Source organism: Siniperca chuatsi, linkage group LG2 (assembly GCF_020085105.1).
Source record: "Siniperca chuatsi isolate FFG_IHB_CAS linkage group LG2, ASM2008510v1, whole genome shotgun sequence".
NCBI lineage: Eukaryota > Metazoa > Chordata > Actinopteri > Centrarchiformes > Sinipercidae > Siniperca > Siniperca chuatsi.
The window spans coordinates 24375506-24390738 of NC_058043.1; the positions used below are offsets into that span (position 1 = coordinate 24375506).

Consider the following 15233-nt stretch of genomic DNA (forward strand, 5'->3'; position numbering starts at 1 on the left):
AAGTGTATTGAAACAGGGATTAGTTTGAGTTGTGAAGCTGAGTCGGATACAAAGTGTTGACCGGTCACAGTTGAGGCCAGTGGAAAGACAAAGGTGGGTGAAAAGTGGGTGAGAATGCTTTTTGAGATTAGTGGGTTTAGTCAAGGTCTACAAGTCTAATACTGTGCTCAACTACTTAACTATAATTCACTATCTTTTTTTTTTTTTGTTGTTGTTGCAGACAATTGGGAGCTGCTTGAATGTAAACAGCGGGGAACTTGTTTGAGATAATTACATTTTGGGGCTGGTATGCAAGTTTGCAGTAAGAAAGTAGGAAGTTAAGATAGCAGGGATGATCGAGAAGAGAAGTAGCAGATGGACAGCGGGGTTACTGTCACACAGTATTAACACATTCACCTCAGTAGACGAGTGTGCCTCTCAGACAGGACAGTGGGACTAAATTACTAAACAGAGGAGATTCTGTGAGTGGGCGTTCAGGGAGCTGATCTGACCTGCTGCCATATAGAGCGAATATCCCAGAAATATCTGGATGTAGTGTCAGAATTTCACACCCTAGTGAAGAGAAAAAGACTCCCAAACACTGATAATGAACTGAACTGAAACTGAAATGAAAAACTGCTACATGTAACCTTGAAAAAGGGATTTTTGTCCCAGACTAGCTCACGTATCTGTCAGATTGTAGTATACTGTGATAGCTGTATTTGTGCATCTGACATTGTTTTGGTGCAGTCTTGCCATGGTAATTGAACACACATGATGAAGCTGAAGGAGGGGAGAGTCCTGTCACGCGTCTCCTATTCACCAGCCCAGTGAGTGTGTTTGTGGTGAGAGAGTTTGTGTGTACTTGCCTATGAGAGCAAGCTGGTTGTGTGTGCGATAATACACCATTGGCATTCTTCATTTGTAAATAATTGAATCAGGCTATTTTCGTTTGCTCAGTGCAGCTGTAATTTGCAGCCGTTCTGCTCTTAAGGACTGGTAATTATGGCTTTTAGAGTCTCCCAAAACAACTCAAATGGCTTCAACTCATGACAGCTGTGCATCTGGGCCTTAACTCACACACATACACGTACTAACATTTGTGTGGCTGTTAATTAAACTGGTACATTTTCAAGTGAAATGGATTTCATTACACACGTGTAGCCCACTTGGTAAGTTTATGAATTAATGCAGGTTTTATAATCTATTTTCTAACTAATACTAATAAGGATTTTTTAACTATTAGACCTTAATACACAATGGATATAATATAGGCCACACAACTTCACAAAATAGTAAAGATATGATTATTATTTCAATGTGTTAAGTGAAATTGTGTATTTCAGAAATGTCTGATTTTACAAAAAACAAGCTGAACAACTTTTTGAATAGCTAACTCACATTCTTCTTAAACAAACGGCAATCTCACCTAATCTATATTTAAGAGAGATTAAAGAGAGAGCTTGGTAAGTAGATAGATAGATAGATAATGATTCTTTTGCCCCCCAAACAGGATTTGGCCGAACCTTAAAGAGGACTTCTATCTATTTTTACTTTGTCACCTGATTTGCTCGTTGTTTATCCAGTGCAGACACATACCTCAGAGTTAATGAAATGATGGCTGTCTGTTCTCCAGACACTGTCCACTCTGTCAAGCCTTAAAGGGACAGTTCATCCCAAAATCAGCTGATATCTCCAAAACTCAGCAACTCACACGAAAACAATCTAGATGGATAAATAGCACTACAGGTGAGAGGAAAAATATGTATTTTTGATTTGGGGGTTAACTGTCCCTTTAATAAACTAGAGTGCAGTTAATGTGATTCAATGGGTGATTATCATGGGAGTTAAAAATAGACAAAAACAAAATTAGATTCCTCGACCGGTTTATGTAACATAACAACCTGCAGTACAGTGTGGTCACATGAAAACTTTTTATGATATTAGTTATGTGACTGCAACCACTTTACACCTTAAGAACGCATGATAATCATCTTAGTTTTGCTTTGCTGGAGCCTGAATTAACCCTGAAAAAAAGCTATGCCATCAGTCAGTCTTTTCTGTCTGAAAGTAAAAATTCAAGAACTTACTTGAAATTAACCTGCAGTGAATAACACTGAACTGTGTTTCCATGCAACAGTTGTTTCATTCTGTTCAGAAAGCTGCATTAATTCTCTAATTAGGCAGCGATTCTGCTGTTTAGCTCCATTAGAAATCTCATTTTAGGCATAATTAATGGCCGTGATTTAAATCCATAGGTTTAGATTTTTGACAGCCCACTTATGTTTTATAAAAACAGTATTTTGCGGGTTTTATACCTACCTTTTATTATGCAAGTATAAATGAACCACACTGTAAACATACCTTTTGGCAAAGTAGGCTAGTAAAGAAGAATACATAGTAGAGAATGCAAAAGCAGGAATAAGGCTGAGACTCATTCCAAAATATGTAGTCCCAGACTAAAATTATGAACATGATTGTTGTACTTGATAAATATAAAATAGACCTAGTCCTAAAACAAGATGTGCAAGTAAATATGAATGCTTTCCTTCCGAAGGCCACATGCTCTGGAAAATGTTGTTCAAGTAAAGGAAGAAACATGTCACTTATTTGGGACTTGGACAGAAAAGCGGCTTTGTATTACTGATGGCCACATGATGAGAAAGCAATAAAACCTCCTCTTCCTGACAATAATTTCGAAAGTGTCACCAGACTGTAAACTCTGCAGTGAATTCATCCTGAAGCTACCTAACCACTCGTGGATCTAATTTACTGGCAGTCACAGCTTGACTGTCACAACTGGAAGCATCTATGCAACTCGAGGATTATCTCCCCACCATCCGCTACCTTGAATATGGCATGGACCAGGAAGCATATGGCTGCAATCTGTGGCACCCCCTCAGTGTAGGGCCTCCATTTGCTTTTAATTAAACACATGGAGACACCCCACGCTTGGGTCTGGCTAATAAAGAAGCAAACTAATGGGCTACGTTAATGATGATGCAAACGAAGCTCATGTGTCAAGGACAATAATATCCACATTACTGAAGACAGAAGTTTGTGTATGTTTTATTGTATGGCTCATTACACTTTGATTGCAGTGATACTCATCCAAACTTGCAGCTGATGTGACTAACAGTCTGCAGCCGTAGTTTAAAGACTTGCTAAAAGCAGGGGAAAGTCCACGTTTACGGACCAGGCCATCAGCAGTCTGACATAATGTATCTCACATGTTTATGCAGCTGGTTTTGTCCCATCATGGCTGACTAAATGTGGACTCTTTTCCTCCCTGTCTGGGAGTTATCCAAGCGTTCCAGAGTAAACATGAAAACTGGAGCACACGCCTTGGAAGCTGAGGTTAGGTGAAATATACACACTAATGTGCCGATCATGTCAACAGCATTAATGCTTCAATGCCTCTAATCAAGAGATTGCCGTTCACACACTTTGTTCCAAACATATGTGTGTGTGTGGATTATGGGGGCTAGCGGCAGTAATCCCTGGACCACATGGACGTCAGAGGCAATCCAATTTACAGTATGACACTGCTGAACACTTACAGATACAACCCGTTATACTGTGCATGCAAATATTTAAACAGGAGTTTGTTCAGGATTTGAATTGCTTCTTACAAGTAGACAAGACTTAGAGGCTACAGCAATGCTAGCGGCTAACTGAGCTGTAATTAGCAACAGAGGTGGTAAGAGCTAAAAGTTAATGTTAGCCTGGCATGCTCACAATGACAATGAATGTATGTATGTTTACCATGTTCATCTGATTTTAGCGTGTTAGCATGCTAAAATTTGCGAAATACCTACACAATTTTGTGCCAGTCTAGCAGATGTTGAGATATTTCACTGGATAAGAAAAAAGTTGATCTGCTATTGGTGCTAGAGGAAAGGTCAGGGGATCACAAAAGTCATTAGGATTCATCCTCTGGGAACCATGAATGTCTGTACAAATGTTTCATTGCAATCCATCCAATAGTTGAAATTTTTCAGTCTGGACCAAAGTGGTGGACCCACAGACTGACACTACCAACCCTAGAGCCACGCTGCTAGCATGGCTAAAAAAAATACTTACACAAAGCATCACCAGATTTCAATAACTAAATCCCTAGACCTTTGTCAGCAGTTTCCAACTTGTATAGGCTGATGCAGTAAACCAGAACATCAGTGGCATCCGTTTTCAGGACAATGGAGCTCTCTGTGTGTGTGTGTGTGTGTGTGTGTGTGTGTGTGTGTGTGTGTGTGAGAGAGAGAGACGGCACCCATTATCGTCTCAGTACAATCCAGTGTAGGGTAACTCTCTAATCAACCTCTACAAAACATTGTCTTTCATTTATGCATTAAACAGATGGAGAAGGTGATTGGTAGGCAAGTCACTGTTCTGTCACATTTTCTGGAGAGGAACACCAGCTGTCAATCAAAACACTCACTGAAATACTCCTTTATTCCAAATGCAGGACCAGGTCAGCCAAATAAAACATGCATAAGTTGTTTTTGTCTTATTCTATCTCTACATTATAGATATTTAATACATAAATGATTCTATCCATACAAAATATAAAAATATGTGAGGCCTCATTTACAACCATATTTACACAGACTTCCTTAACTTAAGTGAAATTATTAATTCATTTATCTATGTACATACTATGAACTGAATACAATAGTACAGTATATCCTATATCTAAATCACATTGCATGAAAAAGCTGAACTGTACCAAACCGACTACCTTGCACACTTGTTTGCTGCATGTAAATTAAGTTATGATTAAACAAAATTGCACATCAGCTTCTGATAAATGTTGTGACTTGATAGAACTGCGCATGTAACTGTTAGCCTTAATACTCAGGAGATATTCCGAAACATTAAAATGAACAAACATGCAAACACTGTTGCTTTTTCACTGTTTACCGACTGTAATTCATCACTGACTTATAATTACATGATATTCAACACTCAACAATACTGAATAAATGGACTGAGTTTTATTTATTTTTTTGTTCCAGATGGAGGATGTTAGAGTACACAAGCTGGACAAAGAGTCATTTACTGTGCCAAACGTCAGGATGTTAGGAGATAATGCAGTTCTTGCTTTTTCTGCGTTTGCGGGTATGTAACTGCCCGCTGTGGTTGGGTCCTCCCATCCCTGTGTTGTTGTACTTATGGACGAGCTCCTGGTTGCTGAGGTAGCGCAGCTGGATGGGTCTGGGGATTGGCTCACCCAGAAAGTAACCTTCATCTTCTGATTCGGAGGATGACGAGCAGGTGGAGCACCAGTCATCGTCATCATAATCATCCCAGGAGTATTGGTTCAAGCCAGTGCGTCGGCTGGCCCCGGGGTTCTGAAGAGTGAGGTCTGAAGTGGTTCTGGGGCACTGCCTGAAGAGTTGGGGCTGGTATCTTCCCCCTCCTCCTCCAAACTGGTCCCTGGCACTCCTTGGCGGCAGGAAACGATCGTAATCCTCACGGACACGCAGCTGTGGTCTTTCTTGAGGTCTCGTCCTCCGCTCTGCCACCAAGTGGAGAGCGTTTTCTGAACGAGATCGACGGGATCTCCGGGAGCGGTGGTGGTGGTGCCGGCGCCTCTGGGGAGTCTCCTCTGGGGCATCTATCCGGACACTTGCTCCCCTTCCACCACCGACACTACCCACCCTGCGCTCACTAATGGGTGGCAGGCGGGCAGCGTTGGCGCTGCTCACCAAACTCGCCCTATCCTCCTCCTGGAAGGTGAAGCCAGGAGGTAAATGAGTCATACCCATACCCACACCTATGCCAGAGGGGTTGCAGTACTGCAACTGGTACTGGGAGGACCTGGGAGGATCCATTTCCATGTAGGGCTGACTGGCGGTGAGACTGTGAATGGACTCAGAGCTACGAAACTGCACTGAGGAGTTGAGGGTGCCCATGTTACTTTTCTCTGACACGTTCATTCCAGAGTCCTTGCTCAGGTCCGGCATAGAGAAACGAGAAAGGTGCTCCTGGCGCTTTCCTCCTCCATCTGCTGAGTTGCCTGTAGGAAAATAGAGTTGAATTCAGTGTCAACTTTGCCTTTTATTCATTATCTCATTCATTTCTTTTAGAAAGTAGGTACTTTTGTCAAGCTGAATTTCAGATTATGTGACCAGCAAAGTAAGCACAAATTGTGATGTATACTACCAACAATACTAGCACTATTGTAGTAAAAACACACAAGTTCCCTTGGTCATGCTAACATGGTGCCAAACCGGCAACAAGGCCAAGCAGAGGTCTAAGGATGACTACCATACGCACCTGTAGCATTGGACAGGGCCAGGGACTCCATGGATCCTCTTGGGGTCTGCTCCAGAGGGGTCAGTTGCTCAGTGAAGTTAAGCGCATTGATGGGGTTCCTGCTTCTTGCCACCTGGGTTGCTGCTGGAGGGCCTGCGTCTCTGTCCCTGTCCCTCTGAAAGCCGTGCAAACTGATTGAGCGTTTGTCAGAGGTGAAGCCGTTGTGGTGCTGAGAGCAATGGGACACCTCAGTGAAGCTCTTTTGGGTCCTCAGTTTTGGTGGATAGTACTCCTCTGGAGCTGGCTGTTGGAACCACGTCTCATTGAACGACTGGCCCTTCATGGCCGAGATGGGTGGTCTTTTTAAACCTCCATTGTCCTTGATCCTGTGATCCTGCTGTTGATTGTTCTGTCCAGAGCAGGTGGGGTTATAGGCAGTCCTGACATTGCACTGGCTGAGGAGCTGTAGAGGGGTGGGGTTGGCGGTTGGGTCTGACTGGGATTCATAATTATAGCCGTCACCTCCTTGCTCTTGACTCTGCCAGGCAGGTGGCTCACGTGTCAAACTGGCCGTTTGGCTGGAGAGACTCAGAAGATCCATTTGTAAAGACAGTGGGTCCACCTCCCCTGAAAATCTCTCAGTCTGCACTCCACCCCCTCCTCCTCCACTCTTCCCTGTCTTGGAACTGCGTCTGGACTCTCTGGTGGAGCGAGCGCTTTGGAAGGCCGAATCAGAGGAGTCCGAGCCATTAGGCTCCTCCCCCAGACTGCAAGAGCGGGAGCAAAAAATTTGGCCCTGCTTGGGCAGGAAAGGTCGACCCAGCAGAGAGCGTTTACAGCGGGCGCAGCAAAAGCAGCCCTCTGTGGCGTGCCAGTGCTGCCCATCATATGTCATCTGGCCTTGGTCAATGCCTGTAGTAACAATAAACAACAGAATACAGGTTAAAAACAAAGACAACTTGTTAGAGACTGTACAAATGCACAATTAAAATACCAAGCACCATGTTTATCAAAGAGCTTGAAATCTTTGTCTTTATTAAAATGCCAGTTTATGTGAAAATAGTAGCATATTACAAGTTGTTTGCTGAGTGAGAAAATAGAGCTAGAGGCTGTAACTTAACTGCGCTTGGCGGAAAACTCATTATGTACCTTGCCCAGCATTGTATAAACACATTGCATTTTGAGTATGCTTGCAGTTGTTGCAGGGGGAAAGAAAACCAGCTATTTGCTAATGGCTGCCATCTGGTTCGAGCATGTTTTCTGATGGTTTCAATTTATAATCAGTTGTGCTTTTTAGTGAAATATTTTTCTGTATCCTGTCTGACAAATAATTACAGAGCAAATTTGTTGAGAGGTATGTGCCAAAATCACACCTGGGCATCCTGTCGGGGGATATGCACATACAGAGTTTTTAACAGGAGCTGGCATGGGGCCAAGAAGTGCTAATATAAGGGTTTCCCGCTGAAAAATACCCCACTTTCTTCTCTCAGTTGCCTCTAACATTACAGATGTTTAAATTTGTATTTAACTGACACATGGTGCATGTATCTGTGATAAAAACAGATCCTGAGGTTGAAATGTCCCTTGATACAGTCATGCCTTTGCCCCAGGTTGGGTTCATGCTGCTTGATATATACTGTACATATTTCTGTGCTCTGTAAACTGAGGCCTCTGTGGCCCTCTGCTATGTGCCCCTCAAATGCGTGACCATGGATGACATCATTCAGTGATAAACTGCTAAAAACCAGACCACATACTTCATACTGTAGATCTTTTCTCCTCTGTGTTACTCGCTACGAAAAAATTAGGTCACCCTCCTTGAAAAAAAATGTAACTTTCCTCCATGTATTTAGCATTATCATGTTTTCTGTAAGTGTTTCTATGCACGACCTGCTGATGATTAATGCAGTTTGTATTAACAGCGATAGATGATGGGTGGTGGTGCAGCATACCAATATGTTCCCCGCAGGAGTCACAGTACTCGGCGTAGAGGGACTCGAAGCAGGAGCAGCAGTAGGGCCGTCCCTCCTTCATGATGTAGCGCTGGCCCCCCAGCACAGTCTCGCACTCGAAACAGCAAAAGTGCTTCATGTGCCAGTGACGCCCCTCTGCCTCAGTGCACTCATCCGCAAGGATGATCTAAGAAAGGAGAGATAAGAAAGAGTATTGTTTATCACAGGTCCTCGGAGGTAAAACCTCCGTTGGGTTATTACTGCATGCTGAATGACAGGACAAAGGCTCGGTGCGCCCTCCCTCCATACGCACCACTTTCTCCTCTGCAGCTTAGTACTCTTAGATCATCCTCTTTGTCACTGACTTGTGTAGGAGGCTAATGTGTGTAGGGACTTGGTGAAACCTAGATGGTGCATTTACTTTTAATTACACTGCTGTTAAAACACCGGGGTACTTTTTAAGTACAAACAGTGTCCTTGTCCTCATTTGCAGAGAGAGTAAGTCAGCGCTAATGGTTGGGAGATCGGGATACTGAGAGCCGACCCCATTAGTCTGGAAAAATCCTTGCATGTATTGAACTATGACAGTGTGTGTTGGGAAGCCTGTGAACATCATATGACAGAAGTTTGGTGCCTATGGTGGCATGCATATGTGCACAATTTGTGTGTGTAAATACTTAATAAATGGCACTACTGATACCATCCCACATCACAGGCACAGTATGAGGTGATATGTGTGTCTGTTAACACATGTACAGGCATTTGTGTGTGTGTGTGTGTGTGTGTGTGTGCGCATGTGATGGGTGTCTACCTCATCGCAGGCAGTGCAGCGTGGCTTCAGCCTCTCAGCGTGGTGCCGCCCACAGTAGATCTTCCCGTCCTGGTAGAAGTAGATGAGGTCCACCAGGAGCTCATTGCACATGCTACACACGAAGCATGCTGGATGCCAACACACGCCGTGACCTGCCCGTGACGCAAATACAGCAATGTCGCCACCATTTATCTGGCCTCCGCACTAAAAAGAGGTGGAGGAAGAAGAAGAGAACTATTGAGATAATGCTTGCAGCCGCGCGGCTTAAATTAGTACTCGCCACTATTTTTATCCCACTTTTTCTCTCCCGATACCAATTCTGATACCTAATCTCAGGGTAGAGGCCGATACAGAGTACCAATTCTATACCTGTGCTATTTTTTTGTAGTTCAACTTAAAATCTGTATACCTGGGCACCCAGTTGCTAACTGGTGGACCTTTCATTCATAGTATACCCCTCTCCTTATGTCCAATAAAAGGCAAAAGTCCAAAAAACACCAACTTTCATTAAAAGGCTTGTGGAATTTCTATAAAGTTTATCATTATGCGCTATTAACATTTCATCATGACAGTGACTAAGAAACTAAGTAATCTAAGGTCATGTGACAATGGTCCAGAATTTTTCAAGAAGTAATGGCTTTCCAATAAGTTTAAGTGCCATTTCATGGGATCTTTGATAATGTCAGTATCAGTGCTGATACTGAACCAGTGTATCGGATTGGTGCATCTCTGTCTTTAAAACAATTTGGCATGAAAACTGGACTAAACTGAGAGCATGAGGGTGTGGCAAAGGGGAGAAATAAAAATTGAGTGATGTATGGGAGGATAAAAAGGAGAGTGAGATTGGTATGGAGGTGCAAAGGTAGAGAACCTGGAGGGGAACCAGAGGGAAAGGTCATGTAAGCAAAGTAGATTTAGAGGGGTGGGAAGATGGAGGGACAGAGGGAGAGTTACAATCAGGTTATCTAACTAGCACAAAGCCTACTGCTGCAAGGAGGCCAAAGGGGGGTGGGGAATTCAATCAATACACACTCTCCCAACAATCTACTCCCTCACATATGTGTGTTTGTGTGTGTGTCTGCTGGGCGAATGAGAAACACAAGCTGTAAAACAGCTATACACCCGGGGCACTGACATAACAGAGAAACTCCATTTTGCTTGAGCCTGTTGTACACACAGTAACAAATGGCTAGCGGATGCTGAAGTGCGCTAGTTTGTTGTTAAAAGACCCCTCTCCATTGCACTCTGTAGTCCTATTAGGCCACTACAAGAATAAATATAGACAATACATTAAATATTTGATGGGACACTGGGTACTACTATGAAATATTTTCAGAAGAGCAGTTTTAACTGTAACTTAGTTCTCTGAGATATTATGTAAAGCTTTGTTTTAAGACAAACAAATACTGGGATTGTTTGAGTCTGACAGCTGGTATGGCAGAGGGAAAAATGAGACAACATTCACACATGTAGAACAACAGTTTGAGATGAGACTGACAAGGTCACAATATTGTTACAAAAGCAGATGACTGTTGCGGCTCTGCCCTTTATGTGTCATCATAAAGCACCTCTCATACATCTTAACAAAAAGACCTGAAATGCCAGCAACTTCAGTACGTCTGTCACACGATTCATTGCTTACATTCCACTGGCCACATGACGCACAAAACGATACAAAAATAATGTGTGTCGGAATTTCTGACAGTTACCTGTTCGCAGATTGCCCCCGTCATTGTCACGGGGAACGGCCGGACGTTGCCGCGGCCCAGGTTCTCCCGTTTCCGTTGGTTACTGAAGAGCTTCAGTTCTCGCTTCTCCTCCTCGTCCAGACTGTTGCAGTAGCGTACCTACACACACACACATCACATCAACATACATTTGTAAAGCTTGATCTGTTACGCAGATACAGAGTTGAAGGTGGTTGTCTGTGTTTTTAAAATCAAACAGGCTAGTCAAATCTTGGTATAATGAAAGGCAGAGGTTTATCTCAAGTCAATAGAACTGTCTGTGTTAGCATTTCCTGATTATTTCATTAAATTCTCTTTGTGCTTTCTTGTCACGAATGGAAATATGTTATTTCAGCCAAGTTTTCCCAATTGGCTTTACAGAGAAGGATGAGCATGCTGGAAGTAATTTTTCTATTAGCATCTTATTTTTTCCATCATTTTCCATTCCAAGAAACTGAGATGAGCTTTATCTGTGCTGCAGGAATTAGAAGTAAAAGAACAAACAATCCTGCAAAATAAAACCAATGAATGAAGTAAAATGCATCCTAGACGTAGCCTGGTTACAGACCTCTGAATCACTGTTCACATCGATTCAAATACATCTGGTGTTCACTGATGGTGGTTTTCCCAGTTGGAGAAAACAGTCAACCAATCAAAGCTTAGTAGGTGGGATTAAGAATGGGGCCATCATCTTCCCACATAGCTAGCTAGCTTCCCAGCTACATTCATGAAAAATAGCTGCAGAAAAATAGTGGCAAGTGTGGATGAGATCAACACAGCTATACAAGTTGTTGTAAGCTGACTTACAGAAGCAACAAATCTTAAATTGACTGACAATATGGAGGCAGACAAGAAACAGGAAAGATAGAGAAGGGTATGGGGTGCCCAAAACATTAAATTAATCACTCTTAGCAACTGCTACCACTGCTTCCATGATGTCAGTCCCTACAAAACAAAATAAGCCCCCTCTCAAACAGAAATTGGCTAACATGAACATGGTGTTACACTGAATAATGAAGTGAAACAAGATGGCAACTCAGTCTGATTATCAGGCTAGTGCAGAGGTGCTAAAGGGTGCCATTCTCCACTTGTTTATGCCAATCATACTAATATCTCAAGATAACACACATAAACACCTCTATCTCATTCCTGCCCATCAGGAAGACAGACCCCATTTTTCCTGTGTCTGTCTCCTCCCTTCCCTCCTTTTATCTCTGTATTGCCCTGAAGGAGGGGAGGGAGGGAGGTATAGATAGATGGATGGAGGTGGTGGAGGAGGGGGTCAGTTTGGAATCTCACCTCATTGTCATGGGGCGGGAGCTGATGGAGCAGCTGTTTGATGCGGTATTTCTCTCCTGGGCTGTTCACATAGGGCACCTTGTCCTCAGGCAGGGAGCTGTAGTACTGATGAACCTGAGCATTAGACAGAGAGAGGATGAGAGTGATGAAGAACAACAACAACATGCAACATGTTAACTAACTGACAAACCCAAAATACACTTGGGCTACAGCCAGTCAATTATCGATAAAGCTCTGGATTACTATTTTTGACGAATGATTGGTTTATTGTTTTGTCTATAAATGTCACAAAATAAGGAAACATGTCCATCAAGAGCTCCCATACTCTTACTCTTCCAATTGCTTATTTTGTCTGTACAATAGTCAAAACATTTAAACGAATATAGTTTATAATATGAGATACAGCAAAGCTACAAATCCTCATTTGGAGAAGTGGGAACCTACAAATGTTTGAATCATTTTGAGTAATTTATCAACTAAATATGCCAATTATCATTAAAATGTTGTGGACAGCACAACAACAACAACAAAAAAAAAAGGTACACATGTGCAAAGACAAAACTAACAGGATCTACAACCGGGAGTGACCAACACACGCACACATAAAATCACTTTGGTTTATGGCCCACCAGCAGAGACTTAATGGAACCTCGCCTCTCCATCTTTGCACATTGACATGGGAAGGTATTACTGACTTGTCAAATGTGTGCGCGCGCACACACACACACGGACGAACAAGTGATTAACACATATGCATGTAGCAGTGCGTGTGCATATGAATGTGTTCGGCAGCAGGATTAATGCTAATCTGGCCATTCCAAATTACTTGGACATTCTTTACATTACAGCGGCAGACAATGAGTGTCATCTCCATGTTATTTATTGCAGTCTCTTTAATTACACTGTAACAGGGGGCCGGGGTATCACAGAGGTCAGGCAGTCATATATGAATGAGATTGGAGGCAGTGCAAACCATGCAAGCCACAGGGTTTTAAAGGGAGATTTGTGGACAGAGGTTAAAGAAAGAGAGAGGAGAAGGAGAGGGAAATAAAGACAGAAAGAAAATGTTAGATGGATGAAGAAATAGAAAAAGTAGAAGAAGGAATAAGACAATCTTTGATGATATGAAAGAAACAAAAACAATGACGGCAGAACACATAAAGACTTGAAAGGTAAGAGACATAACATGATCGATACCTGCTGACTAGGTCACGCCACTCTTAATGTCCTATCTGTCAACTGAATGGATCTACTGACTAGAAGCCATCAGCTTTGTCCTTGGCAATAACACAGAGTCTGTCACACAAAAACAGATTAACTTGAATAATTCAGACATACATCAGGAAATAGAGACCAAAATGAAAACCGTATTGCTTTTAAAAACTCTCATATCATAAAGTTTAATTGTCCTGAAGCTGTAACATCACATTCTCTATCAAAAGCATTTCCTTAAAGTCGTACACAAGGATGTTTTTTTTTTTGTTGATGTGATGAATTTACAGCAGGAGCCTTTCTGCTCTGCTTTTGTTGGCTTCCACCAGCGTTGGTGAGGGACACGGGATCTGTGTCCAGCAGCACGGCTCAGGACGCCGGTGGGGGATCTCAGGATAGTCCATGAAAGACTGACTGTGGTCAAGCGCTGATAAATCACACAGCGCCTACACGCACACACATAGGGGAAAGTGGGGTGAGTTGTGCCAGTTTTTACTCAAAGTGACTTTAAAGTGAGGCCATGACAGTAATGCCTTCAACTTAAGAATGTACATATATTTCAGGATGTGGTGCATCCCTGAGAACAATAACTTTGGATCTGAAATAAATAGTTTCAGAAATATAGCTTTGGGAAAAAGTGGTCTTGTGGCACAACTTGCCCCTGGTGCGGGTAAGTTGTGCCTTTGGGGAGAATATGTTGGGGTAAATTATGCCAGTGATTTCTGAAGTAAAACAGAACATTTTAATGTTATGAACTGTAATGCTATATGAAAGCAAGACAAATTCAATACAAAATTACTTATTTAAGGTTTATTTAGATATTGTCACCATATTAAACTGTTGGAATAAGTCATATTTTGTAGTTTTGGTGAAAACACAAAAAACTTAAATACATAATATGATATTTGTGAATCATTTCAGGCAAAAAGGCTTTGGTAATAGATGCCTGTTGACATACATAGAACGCTATCTGTCAATTATGTAACATATAAGAATAAAGTGACTAGGCTAATTTCTAAACATCCTATTGTGCCACTTAAAAACTGAACAAAACTTCTCTAATAACATAACTGAAATCAGTGTTAGCTAAATTAAACAAATGGCAGGTAAGTCAAACAGTGATGAGGCATGCCCATCTCCTCACTTCTCCAGACTATCCCCTGTGGGTATGTAGGTCAAGGTGGTCTGGATCTGGCCTACTACTTAACATCCCACTTGTCAATGCTGCAGGGGAATATAAACTTCTGCTCTCTTCTGGCTGTACCACCAAGTTTTTGGGGTGTGGGTAGTTTCTTGAGCACATCACCTCTAGGATGACTCCTTCATCATTTTCTTTAAATGTAAAGATGGGCTTTCCATCCCCAGACTTCTTATAACTTTGCCTTAGAAACTTTGCACTGATGTCTGCACCTCAACCTTCTGCACCAATCCAACGTAGTTATACGATTTGGTTTTACCAGCAAAGCTCACAATGACAAAGTCACCAGCAGACAGATCCTTGTCACCATCATCATCATCATTCTGGACATCTGAACTCTCATAATCAGTGGTGTCGTTAAGTGGAATGGAGATGTCACTCTCTTCTGAGCTACTGTAGACAGTCACTTTCTTTTTGGGTTTGGTTGGTTTGGACACTTTCAGAGCCCCTCTCTTCTTATTTTCATTCATTTTCTGTTTTTCAGCCCTTTTATTTTCTCTGTTGTGTGTGTTCTCCAGGTCATCTTCTGCTTCATCATCAGTGGTGTCATCAAGTGGAAGGCCCATGGTGCTTTCTTCTGAGCTACTGTGCACAACCTTTTCTTTATGATTTTGTTTTGATTTGAGCCTTTCAGAGCCCATTTCTTCTGCCTTTCATTCTTTTTCTTTTCCTTTTTAGCCTTTTTATCTTGTTTTTCTTTGTGTGCTTCCTCCAGCTCCATCTTCTCAGGTGTGTCGGTCAAGATTTTTGTTTTTACTTTTTCCTCATCATTCTGGGCCTTCTTGCTGTGGCTTTTG

At 42.3% G+C, this 15233-nt stretch overlaps 1 protein-coding gene across 4 annotated transcripts in view; it reads right to left on the reverse strand.

Annotated features, from left to right (window-relative positions):
- Window positions 1-4412: 4412 nt before the first annotated feature.
- Window positions 4413-15233, reverse strand: part of prickle2b (prickle homolog 2b) — a 90281-nt gene continuing 79460 nt past the window's right edge. For all 4 annotated transcript variants that reach the window (XM_044170509.1, XM_044170528.1, XM_044170537.1 and 1 more), the window contains 6 exons: window positions 12027-12140; window positions 10710-10847; window positions 9001-9204; window positions 8190-8376; window positions 6259-7149; window positions 4413-5998 (listed from right to left, as the gene is read on the reverse strand). In XM_044170509.1, coding sequence (XP_044026444.1) covers window positions 5058-5998; window positions 6259-7149; window positions 8190-8376; window positions 9001-9204; window positions 10710-10847; window positions 12027-12140 — 2475 coding nt within the window. In that variant the 3' untranslated portion in view covers window positions 4413-5057. The remainder of the gene's footprint in view (window positions 5999-6258; window positions 7150-8189; window positions 8377-9000; window positions 9205-10709; window positions 10848-12026; window positions 12141-15233) is intronic.